A 17,098-nucleotide genomic window follows, 5' to 3' on the forward strand; every position below is an offset into this window, starting at 1 on the left:
CCTAATAAAACAAGTAAAACCGTCTAGCCTTACTGGGAATAGAGTGCTAAATAAAGTCAGTAACTAAAGAACTAAAGATATTTTAGAGGGTCTGTGAGATAAAGGACTGAGCCTGGTAAGGGGAGGAAGAAAACTGATTTTAAAAACATGACGTTTTTGGAGTAGAGAATTGACAGGTTTATTTTAAAAAGTAAAATCTAAATTATCCATATGTAAAGATAATCTGAGAGTAAGTAAAATGTTGCACTAGATTGTAGGATTCGCATTAAAACCCCATATTTAAGCCATTGAATTGAATTATTAAAAAGACTCTTATAGTTGTCCATCTTATGCACCATAATGCTAGGTTGCTTACAAACCAGAACCAAAACAGTACAAAGCATAAAAAACATCATAGAAACTCTAGGTGCCTCCAGCAAAGTGCAGAGACAGAGGAGGGAGGGAGAGAGCGAGAGAGAGCGTTATGACAATTCACCATGGCCAACTCGCTGAGCCCAACTTGCCATGGCCAACTTGCTGCAGTCAACTCACCACAGGACAACTCGCTGCAGGAAAGAGTTACACTAATATGAAAGAAATAGTAGAATACAGTCATTGAAGAAAGGATGAAAATGGAGCGACAGGATGAAATGTGAATGGCAAAAAATGAAAATATTTTTTTTATTTATTTTGAATAATTAAATAGAATTGTTAAATTGTCCTGCAGCAAGTTATCCCATGATGAGTTGGCTATGGTGAGTTGTTCTGCAGTGAGCCATGGTTGTAGCGAGTGGGCCATGGCAAGTTGGCCACAGTGAGTTGACTGTGGCAAGTTATCCCATTCTGAGAGAGAGGAGAGAGGGAGGGAGGGAGGGAAAGAGAGGACTCTAGCTCCACTCCAAGCCAATTAACTTTGGGTCATTCTATCAGCCTAACCTACCTTGAGAGGAAATTGGAAGAAGGAATGCTAAGATTTCTACCTTGAGCTCCTGGAGGTAAACAGAAAAAAAAGCTAACAATAGTAATTAATATTTCTGTACTTATCCCTGACTACATGTTTATTTTGTTTTAACATCTAGGTATCCGATCATGGGACACAAACCTCATTGAATGCAACTTGGATCAAGAACTTAAACTTTTTGTATCTCGCCATTCAGCTCGATTCTCTCCTGATGTGAGAGGTGAGGTTTATTTTTCTGTTATTGCCTGTATTTGGTGGAGATTAATTTAAAACACCTGTTGCACAATAGTTCTTGGTCTCCATTAAGACAATACAGTTGTAATCCTATATTCACATTCCAGAGACCAAGTCAACTGAGGTTTTCTTTTGGATTAATATATCTAAGGTCACAGTGTAATATTGGTTGCCTCTCTTTTAAAGAAAGCTTTATAGAGGACAACAGACAAAGCCAATATGTAAGCTTGATGTCACAGCCAGTGGCTATAATTCCAGACTTACTGGAAAGTAAATGTTGATGAGATCAGTGAAAATCAATTCACAGGGAATTTACTAGGTTGGGTTATAAGCATATAACTAATCATGTGGTGCATTGTTCTGAGCAAAAAAGATTCTGTTCGTAGGATAACTTAATTATACATTACTGTTTTCCAATAAAAGAATAATCGGATGTGAGTTGCTGCCTTTTGGCAATGCACTCCCAAAGGTACTTTTTTCAAACTATGACTCAAACCTGGAGGACTGAGAATCTCCATAAATATTTTGACAATGTAGTTCTCTGCATTAATAAAAGCTGAAGCAATAGGGCACAATTTCATTGTAGATTAATGTTTTCTTAGTATTACTACAAATAAATATTTCTACGGAATCAGAATAAGTTGTAATTCCTTTTAAATTATAAAAACTGTTGAATCTTGGCTTTAAAAAATGGTAGGTATTGTGGGAATGAAGATGATTACTTCCCTATCCCCAGGCTTTATTTCAAGCAAAGTGTTCTGACCCAAATGGAATTAAACACAAACTTGTTTTAAAAGCAAAACCTATTTCATTGCAACGCTGGGAATTACTTTCATTCCCAGCCAGAACTAATTATAAATAGTTCCCCAAGATAAGCAGAGCCTTTCAGTGCTGTGGAATGTTGCCAAAAATAGAAGTATCCAAATAATAAGAAACCCACCAAAGTACCAGAAAAAACTAAGCAGAGTACACAGATTTTCAAGGAGGACTTGGAATCTATCAAACTACTTTGCTTCCTGCAAAGATGTCTTCATTGAGGTCTGACTTTTATCTCTTATGGGAGGGGCAATCTCCTCCCAGCCTTACTCCTGAGTCACCCCTTCTGTTTCAGCTGCTTTCGCCTTCTAGCAGCTCTGCACACACACACACACACACACACACACACACACACACACACACACACACGGAACAGGCTCCCCTAGGTCCTCTGCTTTGCTGTTGCCAGACACCAAAGGCTCCGAAGGCAGCACCCCACTCCCAAATGGTCCTGGTCCTGGCCCCATCCCTGCATAGGATGCAGGATCCTCGACCAAGTCCTTTCCAGACTCCCTGACTGTTTTCCTTTCTTCCTCACTGTCTGATTCCACTGCCGGCGAACCACAACACAAAGTTTGTATGTCTGCTATACAGAGGGTTACTTATTTACCCAGATTAGTTTGCTCAAGTTCTATAAAATGCTTCTAACTCCTTGCACATATCCAACATGTTCAAAATTTAATGTGCAGTTTACTGGTATTTATTATAAAATCCTATCAAAACATATAGGAATCACACTTTCTTTTAGGAAGGATTAAGATAGGATTTTACTCAAAGTTTCCTTAGCTTAATCATAGCAGAATGAGTAATGGGTCTTCCTGTTTTAGAACTGAGTGGGCAAACTTTAAGTTATTGGAAGTCTCACTTAAAATTGAGATTGGTGAAGACAGCAGTGAAGGGGAGGTTATATAAAATGAGTGAAATTAGGATTATCTCTTTTTCACAAATTTAAGGAAAGACTTTGCTAATTAATGGGAATTTATGGGCTTACACTATAATTTCCATGGTGCAGAAAATAAGGCTCCATTTTCACTGTCAGAGGGCTACAGGAAGCCATCCCAGTCAAAAACAGAACCTGGGAGGGCCTTGTGCTGCCCTCTTGTGATCCATTTTTGCTGGCAGAGACATCGCGGGCGGGTCCTTCACTTTTCCAGAGCAGCTCCGTAGGCCATTAGTTTCTTCTCTGTTGGCTGTTGGCTGGTGATGCCGGCTCTTATAGTGCAACATCTCTAGAGGATTAGATTAGGGAAAGCTTGCATAGTTCTTTGCCTCTCAAGAAAGAATACATGCAGTGCTACAGTTACTTTTAGGGTAAGATCATTAGGAATATAGTTTTGATCCAAAATATTTGGCCTCTGATTAATGGGATTTGTGTTAAACAGATGTAAATAGGATACACCTGTTCTAGATCCCACATTGGTTATATTAAACTTTTCCTGATGCAAAAGAAATCACAGGAACTTCCTGAGATACAGCTTTCTTGAAATATATCTAAGATTTCAAATCTTTGCACAAGATATAGGTTTTCATATATTAAATAATTCTTAAATAATTACAATAAATAATTCTTTACTAAAGAATTATATTAAATAATTCTTTATTAACTAACATTCTCAGTTTAATTAAAATCTTAAAATCTACTCTTCAAGTCATTGTATAAAGGTAAACTTATGCAAGTCTCTACTTCTACAATTAAGTGCACGATAATAAGAAATATAGTGGGGTATTTAGACACTACCTGGATGATCTGAAGTTAGTCTAGATTATTCCAAGATTAGACATTAAAGCTATTTAATCCTGTGCTAGTTAAACAAAAAGTTATAGGAAGCAGTACTTTAAACACAAGGCTTCCCCTTGCTGTCATTAACCAAAGTCCACCCAGTGGTTTGGCGAGGACCATCCCAATCCAAACCATTCCCAACTTGGTTCCTCCCAGCCCCAAGCCTCGGTAAAGTGAGATACTGCCTCCAGGTCCTCCCTGCCTATCTCTGCCCTTTTTGGCCATCCTATATCCTGTCTTGTGGGGCCATCAAGTAGCATTAAAACTGCCTGGGTCTTGGGCTGTTTACCATGCTGCAGCTCGGGCAAGCCTCAGGCACTGAGGCTGTAAGAAGACATGAGATGCAGCACAGCGCAAAGCCACAGCTAACCCAGGCCAGGCCAGCCCGGCCCAGCAGCCCAGCACAAAGAGGCTTCTTGGAGCTGTGGGGTTTGCGGGTTGCAAGAAATCCCTGGGCCACAGTGCAAAGCCCAGCCTAGCCATTTCAGCACTGTGGGGAAGGGAGCTTCTCGGCACTCTACAGCTCAGGATGCAAGAAGCCCCTGAGCTGCATTGCAGCATGAAACCCAGCCCCAGCCCATCTCAATAGTGCAGCGCAAAGAGTTTTCTTGATGCACTGCAGCTCTGGGACTGCAAGTAGTTTGTAAGATGCAGCGCAGCACGGAGCCAGTTGTACTGTGAAGCCCAACCCCAGCCTGACCTAGCAGTGTGATGTAAAGGTGCTTTTGGGGGCACTGCAACTCTGGACAACTCTAGTAGTCAGTAGTCTGTCCAACTTGAAGTTGGAAGATCATTGTGCTTATTTAAAGCTTTACCATATTTTCATTTATCTTGTTTTTAAATACTTATAAGCTTTATAGTATGAGAGTTGTGCTGTAAAGTCTATGGCTGCCACAAATCAGAAGTCTGGCAGCACCTCTTCAAACTAACACATTATTCATCTTTCTTCTAAGTATGAATACTTCTTACTGTCTTTATAGGAATTTCATTACAGAAAAGTATACAAATGTCATAAAGCAATATTTTGAAGTGAAAGTATTTTTAATGTTACAGTGTAGATTGTGTAAGTATGTAAATACACAAAAATACAGATAGAGAGGTAGAACTTTCAAATCAAGTGACAGGTTTCACATCTATTCAATATAGAAAAGCACAATACTCAATGGCACAGCAGTTTTGTAAGCTTTGAAATTTGCTCAGTTTGAAAAAGAAATGCAATTCTGTAATACTTTGGGGAGAACAGATTAAACTTTTGGAAGCCTTCTATTAATCACAGAATCTTACAAGGACTCTGGATGTCTGTCCCGTTAATGTAGCTGAAGTTTCAGTGTTAGTTGTTATACTCATTATTCTTAGCAAGAAAGAAAATGGAGACAAAGAGGCAGGAGATTAGTTTAATTTGGCTGACTCATGCAAATGGATCGATGCTTAGTTTCCCCATGGAGGAGTTGCTATTAGCAACTGTGCCATAGCATCGCTCCCTTGATGCACAGTAACAGTGAGGCCCAGAATGTAGCTATCTTGAAAGCCTTCTGGATTGTGTTTACTTCTATAAGAAGAACAATCCAAACACAGTTAATCCAACCAGTAAAATTGCTTTTAATATCAACCTTTATCTTCTGAATCAGGGTGGGGAATGGGATGGGGGTGAGGAATTCTTAATTCTGACTAAACTTTAAATTCTCAAATAGAAATATTTGCTTACTGAAAATTATGATACAAATTTTTTTTAAATGAATTATTAGCTGTGCACTATTATAAATATGCTTCATTTTCATTATGGGATGCTGTTCCTTCTCAGTTTGTTTTTCCAAGCTTGATTGCCTCCAAAATTCTGAACTTCACCTACCAAATATCACACTAAGCGTGAAGCTACTTTTATGTTTCACTAATGCAAAAAAATTCTAATCAATAAATGATTCATGAATTACATGTATTTTTAATCTAATTATATTTGAAAGTTTAATTATTCATAGTAGTTAAAGAGCATTCTTTAATCAGGATCGGCATCCTTAGTTTTTGATGCTTGTTATGCAGTCTTAGGGAGAGGAAGATAAACATGAAGAGCAGGAAAGGGAAAGGCACATTCTGCTAAATTTCCTTTTGCAAGGCTATGACCTCAGTGCATTGTCTTGTCTGAAGTTGATTAAACACTGAATTACAAGATGTTACTGAAGTATCTCATATGGTCTGATACTTCAGAAACATCTTGTAATTCCGTGTTTAATTCAGCGTATGAACTGTCTTCACTGGCTGTACCTCAACATCTGGAGAGAAACTAGTTGGTACTTGCATTAATTTTATTTGAGGGACAGGGAATTCATTTGTACATTCTGGCATTGGAGACTTCTACAACTTCTCTTTAACATTTTATAACAGAAGAATAAAAAATACTCCCCAGGACAATAATAGAAACCATTCCCTCATCTTAATCTTTTTGGTTTGGTTTTGGTTTTTTGAGAGGCTGGCTTTCAAGTCTCTGTTAACTCAAGTAGTTTGACATTGTCTCCTTCCTAGGGCTGAGGGAAAGTGACTGGTTCAAAGCCAACCAACTTTTTGACAAAGTCAGGACTAGAATTCATGGCCTCTATAGAGTTTCTCGCCTTATGCATTAATCAATACAGCAAACTTTGCTTTGTATTTTGCTAGTTTTCTGATAGATACAAGGATAATGCATGTGATACTTTGAACAGGGTGACCACGTTTCAAGTTGTAGTCAGAGAATATAGTGGTGTAAATTATAATAGTGTTCTGCTGAAAAGCAAAGTTAAAAGGAGATTCTAGTTCCCTTTCAAAAGGCCTTGTTCAGAATAAGGATAGAGGGAGAAAGTTAAGCTTGGACATCTCTCTTGCTTGAAACTGAAAGGGAATAATACATGTGCAGTATCCAAATATTTTAAAAAGAGAATGCAGTATAGTAAATACATTATTTTAAATAATCGAACTACACCTTATTTCTTGTAATGTTCTTTATTGCTTTTGTTTTTAGAATAAGGAAATTTCTAAGTTTTCATTTTCCTGCTGAATTTAAAAAATACAAAGTTTTGAAAGTAAACACGTTTTATTTACATTTTTGAAGTCTTTCTGTTAAATGCATTTTAAAAATATTACCTGTCTGAACAGTGTAGAAAGAACTTACAATAAAATCTCTTTGGGTACATTTCCTTCAGACACATTTGCTCTAAAGTATAGGAAGACAAGAATTAGCAATGTGTTAATTTAATATTACCCATAGTAATTTCATCCAAGTCTATTGAACTATTGAGGTTGTCATTATCAGTTGCAAACTTCAGGCTCTACATTAAATTTTAAAAGATTTAAATATTCCCCAGTGAGGATTCCATAAATAAAGAATATAAATTTCAGAATATTATTTTCTCCACCTATTAAAAATATGGAAGATTGGCAAGGAATTTTTTTCTCCTTTGAGAATCAAAGCAGTCATCGATAACAAGACAACTCCAAAATATAAGCTTTGGTATTCATATACAAATGCATCATTATGAATTGTCTCTTTGGGGCTATATCACAGTATAGAATTTGGTTGTTCTATTTGTATTCATAGAAAGACCTGCTGGGAAGGGTTACTTTGCCCGGAACAATTCCCCCTCCCACTAAACCTGTAATTACATCAAGAATTATAATTTGCCTTTGCCTTCTGCAGGATAATGTCATTGCATGTCAAATTGGGGATTATAAAGCAGAAGAACACCCTGCTGATGCTGTCATTTTATGTTAAACAGGAGAATCTGATTTCCTTCATCTCATAATGATTCAGAGAGCTATACCATTTACTGAAATTAATGGAAATATGTAGATTTCCCACCAATTATAAGCCATAGACAAAATATTTCTAAAAAAATAATTAGAAGTACCAACATTTCATCTGTTATATTCTACAGTTCAAAGCATAGGCAACTAATGCTTCTAAATCGGTCAACAAATTTAGCTCTTCTCAATAAGTAGAAAAATCATACACTAACTGAGGAAATAGTGCATCCCATTGTAAAAATGGTTTATTTCCATATATGAGCTCACGTTTGAAATAGTAACAAACTGCTGCTTGTTCTTTCCAAGGACAAGTTTTTATTTTGCAAATGTATTGCTGCTTCCGTCTCAGGCAAAAGTCACAAGTTATTTTCCAGTATTGCCAACTTATTTTTCAATAGGACTAAAAATTCTTTAATCTCAGATCAAATAAAAGCATGTTATTTTCCTCTCTCCAGCACATGTGCACCATGGGCTGTTAATGAATTCATTTTGCTGAATTGTTCAAAAGCTCTACTGCCTTAAGATAATTAGTCTCAATTTGGCTATCTTTGACAGGAAGCAATCTGCAGGTGTTACTGTTCAGTGCTGGGTGGAACTTAATCTATTGCTTATTATCCTACTTTGTTGGGTAGAATATATATGGCTTGATTCCTGAACCTTGAACTTTGAGTTCATTGCCTACATCTGACATATCTTACACAATTGTATCTTTCCTCTTTTAAGTTTTATTTCTTAATTGATAACTAGAAGCAAAGTAAAGAATGAAAATGAACCACATTTCTTTTTCTACCCTGCATTTTAATTAGCAGTGGTAAATTCCTTCGTGAAGTGAAGGGGGGGAATTTTTCACTTTGGTTTGTGTACTTATGCATACATACCTAGCATTCTATTGCCTTTTGAAATAGGCAAGGCATATGAAAGCATATGAAAAGCAGTAAAAATAGTAACCCAAAGAAATAGGTAAAAGGAGGGAGTGGAGTTAAAGTAGCTAAAACTACTTTTCCCAATCACCATTCATTATACCTCTCCATATCTAAACAGACATATCCTTTTCAAGGATCCCCTGAATCTCATCCAACTATAGTTTTCTCATAGTTCTCCTTCCAACAATGAGTTTTGCCCCCTATATTTGTTTTCCATTTCAATCTATATTCCTTCTTCCTATATAATCAAACCACCTCAATGTATTTCTTATGTTCAGATCAATTACTGTGCATCCACATTTGTTAAGCACGTATTAATTTTTGACCCAATAAGTCTTCAACAAAAGCTAGAAAGCCATCATCGCAAATACATTAGAACCTGCATCTCAAACAGCAGATTGGATTGCATGCTCTTGAAGTCTGTTCCAGTTTCCATAATTTTTGGTCAATGTCATCTTCGTTTTCTTTCAGTTAGAATTTTATCAAATACTTTTCCGGGCATGCTTAACAAACTAATCTAATACCCTGTAGTTTTTGCTTCATTCTTGCTGCTTTTGCTTTTATATAGAAGAACAGTAAGAGCATTCTTTTATTTTTTTCAGTTCCTTTTCTCCATATCTTTCTTTAACCATGTTCCATTCCAGACTATTAAAAAAAAAAATCATGGTTTTAGATTTATATTAATTCCTTTGCCATGTGTAAGCATAACAGACATATTTTAAATCAGGGTATTGGAAACAACCAGGCATTTCCTAAGCAGCCACTCACCAAAGAGTCATCAGTCTGTCATTCTTGGCTCATGCTACTCTGTCATGATCTCTAATCCAGAGACTACTTTGCAAGCAAACCTATCATTGCTCACATCTCATCAATTAGAAAATAGATTTTGACCACATCCTACCAAATAGAAGTGCACTGACATACTCTTGGGATGCTTATGCATTGAAAACAAATTGTTTTTTAGTTTTTAATTTCCTTTCTCATAACATTTTGTCACACAGAATATGAATGCATTGTAGCACTTAAATACATAATTACTGTGAACTGGTTCTGCAGCTGTGATTTTATTAGAACACTTAATTTCTGCTTTTCCCACCCATGCTAATTGGGATTTTCTCATGAAATAGGACTTCAATTTAGAAGTCCTTCTGTTGTCATTTCACAGGCATATTATTTTTATTTGATCATCTTTCTTTAACTTAGTGTAGTCCAGAAGTATCAGGATTCCTTGTCCTAGGAGTTATGGTTCAGTGAATCTATGGGTTTCTAAACTGAAGAAGCTGACTTTATCCCTAATAAAGCTATTCAAGTCTGTAGACAAGACTGCAGTCAATAGGCAATCCTTCTGTTCCAGGATTATTAAGGAATTAATTACCCTGAGTTCTGCTATTAATGGCAGGAGAAAAATAACACTAGTTCACTTTTTTCCCCTCACCATTTGTCGGTGTATTCAATTGCAATTTCAAATACAGAGTAATTGGTTTATGTTTGATTAAAAACTCAAATCAGACCATTATCGAAAAGAAAGCTTTGGCTTGCTGAAAATTCAGCTTCATTTTTCTATATTTTCTGCAGCATTATATTTTTGAATGGAGTTTTTTGAATTGTATATCTTGCTTCAAATGCAGCACTTTTGTAGGATTAATATTATCATTCTGTTCTCATTTCCTTTGGCATGTGTGAGTTGCTTTTACTTTTTAACCAGTATGTGGCATTAGAAAAAAATTGTTTACAAATATTCACTAATAAAAGAAGAGTTGTATAGGTGCATACAACATGCTGGCATACATGTACCCACCCATCTATCTATCTGTATACATACATACATTCACATAGAAGATAATATTCCTGTACATCATGTTTAAATTAATGCAAATTTAAGATGCTTTACCCAGGTATTGCATTTTATATGCAATGAATTGAGTATTGTCTTTATTTTGGTTCTTAAAAATATGTGAACTCATAGGTTTGGTAATATAATTTAATGCTAGGAGGACAGTTATTATCCTTACTTAATAATGAAGGTTACTGTGTGACTTAAGTAAAGAGTGGTAGTTATGATAATGAAGTCATTCAGATTATGTTAGTTTGAAGTAATTTGGAGAATAATACAGGGTGTCTTAAATAAACTAATCCTAAAATACACAGGACTTAAAATAGTTAGAAACCTCTAAATAATAAGTGAAGTACCAGTCATGATGGCTTGCATACATCATCTCCCATCAAAGTGAATGCCTTCTATGTCTGAAAGAAGGCAAATTATTGTAAACCTTACACTTCTCTGTTGGGGCAGTTTACTTCTGTGGATAAGGAGGTGATGATTGTAAATTGTGATAAGTTTTGTGATTGGGGAGAAAGGTTTTATTTATTTGTTTCTTTCAGCTTTAGTGCTGCCCAACTCCAGGCTGACCCTGGGTGACTAAAATATTAAGCACCAAAAGTACATCAGAATAAACAGAAATACAAAAAGGAACAACACTATTTGATTGACAGCATCCAGAATATAGCCATTTTATTGCCTCTTTTCAGCGGGGCAAAATCTATGGGAAACAGGAGGTCTCTGAAATAACTGGCCTTATGCCATGTTTTATAAAGTTTTATAAATGATAACCAGCATCTTGAATGACATACCGAAGCATTCTGAGAACCAGTATAGCTTGCAAAGCAGATTGTTCATGTGGCCATGTCAAGGCAGGTCCACCACTGCTTGCATTGCTATGTTCTTGACCAATTGAATCTGCTCATTCAGGCTTGGACAGTCTCTAGGCACTGGGGCAGAACATCAGCAGCCTTGCATGGCTGGTCTAACATAAAACAGTGATAATTATCATCATCAGTAAAATACTTTTATGTATATAGACATGTATAAGCTGAGACCCTTGTTGGTAGGAGTTGAACCTCTAAGTCATGTATGGGATGCAGGTTCACTGCAACATTTTCTTGGCATGTGGTACTCCACATCTAGCCTAGAAATGAATGAACGATAGTCATTTAGTTACTGTGAGAACAAGTAAAAAAATTGCATTTACAAATATTATTGGAGTGTGAGCCATACTATTACTTGCCAAATTATGCCTACTTTTATCTGGTTTGAAAATCATGCCTGCTTCTGTATATATATATAAAGTTACACTCCTGTGGTGAAGCACCAGAGACTGATGTTTACTTACCTCTTCAGATCTTAAAGTTGTTCCCAAATACTTTACATTCTAAGTTTCTGTTCAGGTTCACTGGATTGAAATGGGGTCATGAGATGAGAGGGGGAGTAGCTTCCAAATTTTGAAAAATTCTTCCTTGGGGATAAAAAATAAGTATACTGGTTTCATCTCTATTTGTTGAGGTTCGAAATGCATAAGTTTTCTTGCCTCTATTACTACTACTACTTTTTTTCCTAGTACTTTTCTGGTCAAAAACTGTAGTAAATAAATAAAATCATCATTTAGATATAATAATGATATCTTTAAATAAGTTTATGATGTGTTAAGAATGTTGCAAATATTACAAATTGTTAAAGATCTTAAATACTATTAGCAACAACTGCTGTCTTGAATTGTGCTCAGAGGCAGCTGGGGCTGTCTGTGCTGACATTTCAGAATTAGTGATGTCGGCTCCCATTTGCTGCCTGCTATTCAGAGGATTTTTGGTTACATTCATAATAGTTTGAGATCAGAGCTGAGCCTGTATTTTTGCAGAACTGCAATGTACTAATTCCATATATGGATAATTTTGGACCTTTGTTTCAGTTCTGGATTTCTTTTTATAACTGTTTAGCCAAAATGCATGCAGTGTGTTCTGCAACAATAACAATGTTACAACAAAGCTTCTGTGTCCAAAAACAAAAAAGCATGACATTGCAGTTACCCTTCCCCCCACCCATCTCCCCTGCCCCCCCCTCTTCGTCTTCTTCTTTTTTTTTTTGGCTTTCATCTTCCTGGCAGTCAAGCCAAGAAGCTTTGCCATTCATAACTTCTTTCTAAGCATTTGAAATGTTTGTGCAAAGCAAAACTCACAATGTAATATGGGCTGCTGTCTGTTCGGATTTCAATTTGAAAAATAATTGGGTGCTATTAAGCACAGCCATGCTGCTCTGGAAATATATGGCTTTTGTTGCTTTTGGGATCTGTTTGTCAGTCCTAAGATGAAGAACACAAGTTGTCTATATGGTAACAGTTAAACAGTATGCATCAACAAAACAGCAGAGATTCTGACCAAACTTTAAACTTGAGTTTAATGCCAAAGTCTCAGTCAGCTCTTGGGATGGGCCAGCAACATTAGACTATTGTCAGCTCCCATGAGTGTTACTATGTATCTTGGTTGCAAGTTAATTAGAAATTTTCAATTTTAAAATTTTAGAGGTTGATTTAAATATAAATGGTAAGATGGATTATGATGTAGAGGCATATGTTTATTTTTAGACAAAATCCCCATGCAGATCTTTCAAACGACATGTGATTTGAAGAATATCAGATTCTGGTTCATCTTTAGATATGATTAAGCAATGTAGAATACCATATTTATCAGAGTCAATATAAGAAACTAAATCAGTATTTATTGCAAAGCCTGCTTAATTAAACATACCAACTTCTGGAGAGGAATTTTTGTTCCTCAATAAGTATCTGCTTATTCTTAGCAATTAAATGTACTTGGTCAGTCAAATATTTACTTTCAAGTGTTAGATTGTCTATTTTCTTTTAACTTTCCTGTTGCACCACTGTGCAAAGGCTTTTTCCTTCACCCAGAACTGAAATTCTAGACTTCTGCATGGATAGTTGACTGTCTCCCTTTTAGTAAATAGCAATAATTCTTTGAACCCAACATAATGCACAAGGGACTCTAAATCAGAATAAAGTGTTTCATATGTATGGATATCTAGGTTTCCCAAAATGTTTGTTATAGCACTTATATTGAAGGAAGTTTTAATTCATATGATATTATGAATGATCGGTGGAGTAGAAATATAATTATCTTACTGAGGGGTCCGATTTGTCCTCAGGATAAGCCCAAATTACTTGATCTTCATAGTTCTTTTAACTTTGTGGAATGTTCAAAAATGCTTCTCATTACTAAAAACATTTGATGTTTATATTGAACATAGTCACATGGTTTTGTTAGTTTTCTTCATGCTGTTTTTCTTTGTCAGCTTCAACTTAACTCACCATCCTACAGTGTAATATAGTTGACTATGTTGCATTCCATAATTAGGAAATGATGCCATGTTGTTTTGACAGGATGATGTCTACCTCTACAAAATAATTTGTGTTGCCACTGCCAATTTGAACATATGCATCCATCTTTTTCTTTGTAAGTCTCACCTTTCATTCTGCCAAAGTGGTTCCAACATGATTTACATTTTTAGTTTTACAATAAATGAAGGGATCTAGATTTAATGGGAATGTTTTATTAATCTGTTGTATGGAATGCAGGGATAGGGAGGAGGAAAATCAGTAAATTACAGTCCAATTCTGACAAAACAGAGAATATGCTAGAGCAGTGGCCCCCAACCTTTTGGGCACCAGCAATTGGTTCCGTGAAGAGATATTTTTCCACAGACTGGAGAGGGCATGGTTTCTTGTGCTGCCTGCATCCCATGGATGGAGCTTTGTTTGTTTATGCTGTCCGATTTCTGGCTGCGGACCATTGCTGGTTCATGGATTGGGGGATTGGAGACCCCTTTGTTAGAGAGTAGCTTCCTGGTTTGGAAACTGGGGAGTTAATCTTATCTAAATGAGGTTGTACTCTTTCATATAGAATAATTGTTTTGGAGGTTCTCCTATAAGTCACAATTTTAACTAGAAATCTTTATGTCAAGGAGTGTGTATTACCAGCTTCTTTGGGGGTAACGTCCGGCTGAGGAATGCTATCCTCCCTTAAATCTGGAGGCAGCTGCTACAGCATGCTGAAAACTTACTTTTTAGTCCAGGACTCCCTATTAGATTGACAAAATATTTTTTCCTTGCTTTCCTTTGCCTCCACCCTAATTTTTAAAATATATTTTATTGTATATTGTGTGTTTTAAAGTACAATTTTAGAATGAATTTTATTGTTTTGTCATAAGTTCTGAACAATTCATTCTGCAAAGCAGTATATAAATTAAAAAAAAACATCAAAAAGCCTTCTCAGGAACTATTGCAGCCTTCCCTAACAATGTACTCTGAAGAATTCTTAGAATGGGAATACTCAGTTAGCCTAACCTATTAACTAATGGCAACATGACCTGAAATACAGTTTTATATTCTTTTAAAGAACATAAACATTTATCAGCAAAATTAGCATTCTGTTATATTCATCTCCTATTTCTGACTGATAATGATCTTAAAAGCTTTCTTTTCCTTAAGTCATTGAAAGTGTCTCCAACACTGACACCTTGTCATTCTGATGGGATGAAATTTATGAAACTAATTACACAGTGCATGTATAAATTGGCATATGGAAGGCTACGTGTCTAAAATAGCACTTTAGCCATGCTATAATCTAGTCAAACTTGACATTTCCAAGGAAGATAAAAAGCCTTTTTTCTTCAAAAAGCAGCTGTGGGTTTTTTCTGTTGTGCTCTTTGGACTGAAAGACTGAAAATGCTACTGTAATAAATCTACATCCAATCATGGTAATGGAGTATTTATAAAAATAATTCAGGTTGCAGTTGTTTGCACATTTCTTTTGAAGTAAGAGCCACCAAACCTAATGTGGTAGATGGAATTCAAATGACCATTTTGACCCTCTAAATTAAGTATTGAGTTGTACAGTAACATACAGTTTGACCCAGACCATCAAGCTGCACTGCTGTTGCTTTTATGCCTTAAAAATAAGAAACAAAGACTCCAATTACCATCAGTTTTAAACAAAGTGTAAATCTGTTGATTTACTGTTCCCAAGAAATGGTGCATTCTCATAAATCATATGTGGATAAAAATGATTGGAAATAATTTAATGCATATGTAGATTGTATTAATTCTGAATAATTGATAGAAATTCTCCTATCTCCCCTTTCTTGTTCCTCTTGTTGGAAATAGCCGCTTTTTTGGACACTCTAAATCAATGAAGAGTTGGTTTGGGCCAATGGAGAAACATCATTTTGGGCCTTTGCCTCTGGAAGTGTTGCCATTATGTCTTTCCTTTTGTTGGTAGAAAGGAGGTCTGGATTATTATAGTTGGTATACATTATAGCTAATTGCAGGCAGAGATATTTATTACAAAAAGAAGAGGAAGGATAGTGCTGAAGAGTTTTTTGAAAGGATTCTCAAAGGCAGTCTCAGCTGCAGATGTTATAAGGAAAATATGTAATCTTTGAAGACAGTCTGTTCAGGGACTAATTTTGCAAACACTAGAATTATATTCCTATTGTACATTTGAATATATTTACTAAATAGATATTATATATATTAGCAGAATATAATATAAAATATAAAATAAAACCTTAGCAGAACTCTTCAGCCTGTAAATGTTAATAATGCTCAGGCACTAAATTTCAAAGGTACACTATATTTTAAAGATTTTTTTGTTCTATACTAAAATGAATTAATAATTATAATTTGATTGCCAAGCAATTATTTTTATGCTATATTTAGAACTTCTGAGATATTGGCATTTCAGTATAATCTTTTATTTTTAAAAAGAATGTTGCCATTTATCTATTTCCTCCCTCTTTTCAATATGTGATTTGCCCTATTCAGATTCATGTAAGAAAGAACATTACTCAGATTGATTGATTTAAAAGATTTATTTGTATGGCCATCCATCTTAAACAAGTTTGGGCAATGCATATCAGCAATAAAATCCAGTAACTATAAAATATAACCCAAACCATTAAACTATCAAGCAAAAACATTATTTAGATGATGACATAATTTCAGAAGCTGTTAATTTGTATCTTCTGTCATTTACTTAACCTTTCACCAGTGTATATAAAATTTTAAATAATATAGTAATACATTGTAGTTACAGATCTAGAGAACAGTCCATAAATTGGGTTGTATCTTAAACATGCTTTTCTGACTTCTATATTTCCATCTACTGCCATTCTTAGTATCTGCCCCAGAGGTGATATTCAGCAGATTCTGATCAGTTCTGTAGCAGAAATTTTGAGTAGTTCGGAGAACCGGCAAATACCACTTCTCACTGGCCCTGGCCCCATCTATTTTTTGCCTCTTTTTGTTGCCCTGCACAGGAGAACAGAGCTAGAAAGCAGGTTAGTGGGGTGGGGAGGGAATGGGATTTTGCAGTATTCCTCCCCTGGAGTGGGGTGCGAGTGGAGATTTTATGATATCCTTCCCCTGCCACACCCACCAAGCCATGCCACACCCACCAAGCCACGCCTACAGAACTGGTAGTAAATTTTTTGAATTTTTTTTCAGTCAGTTTGCTTTATTGAGTAGATATGTTTTAAAGTCCTTATTAATGCATGCAAGAATGTATGGAACTGGGAAAATCTGTAATCAAAAAACCCAGATCCTGGAAACCGTGCAAATGAGATGAAGCAACATTGAAAAGGAAATGGGAAAAACAGCCTCTGCATTGGTGTATCATGTTGTATAAACAGAATCATAGCAAGACAAGAGCGGAATCAAATAGTAGAAATGGCTGATTACTGGACCTTTAAATAATAGCACCAAGCTGTTATTTAAGTTTGAAGCGGGG

General features: G+C 35.8%; 1 protein-coding gene across 1 annotated transcript in view; it reads left to right on the forward strand.

The window, feature by feature from the left end:
* MAP1B (microtubule associated protein 1B) overlaps window positions 1-17,098 on the forward strand; it is a 56,737-nt gene that overhangs the window by 9,513 nt on the left and 30,126 nt on the right. The window contains exon 2 of the mRNA XM_026718259.2: window positions 1,059-1,160. Within this exon, the coding sequence (XP_026574044.2) occupies window positions 1,059-1,160 (102 nt within the window). The remainder of the gene's footprint in view (window positions 1-1,058; window positions 1,161-17,098) is intronic.

The sequence above is a fragment of the Pseudonaja textilis genome, chromosome 2, assembly GCF_049901715.1.
Source record: "Pseudonaja textilis isolate UNSWEBS1 chromosome 2, rPseTex1.2, whole genome shotgun sequence".
Lineage (NCBI taxonomy): Eukaryota > Metazoa > Chordata > Lepidosauria > Squamata > Elapidae > Pseudonaja > Pseudonaja textilis.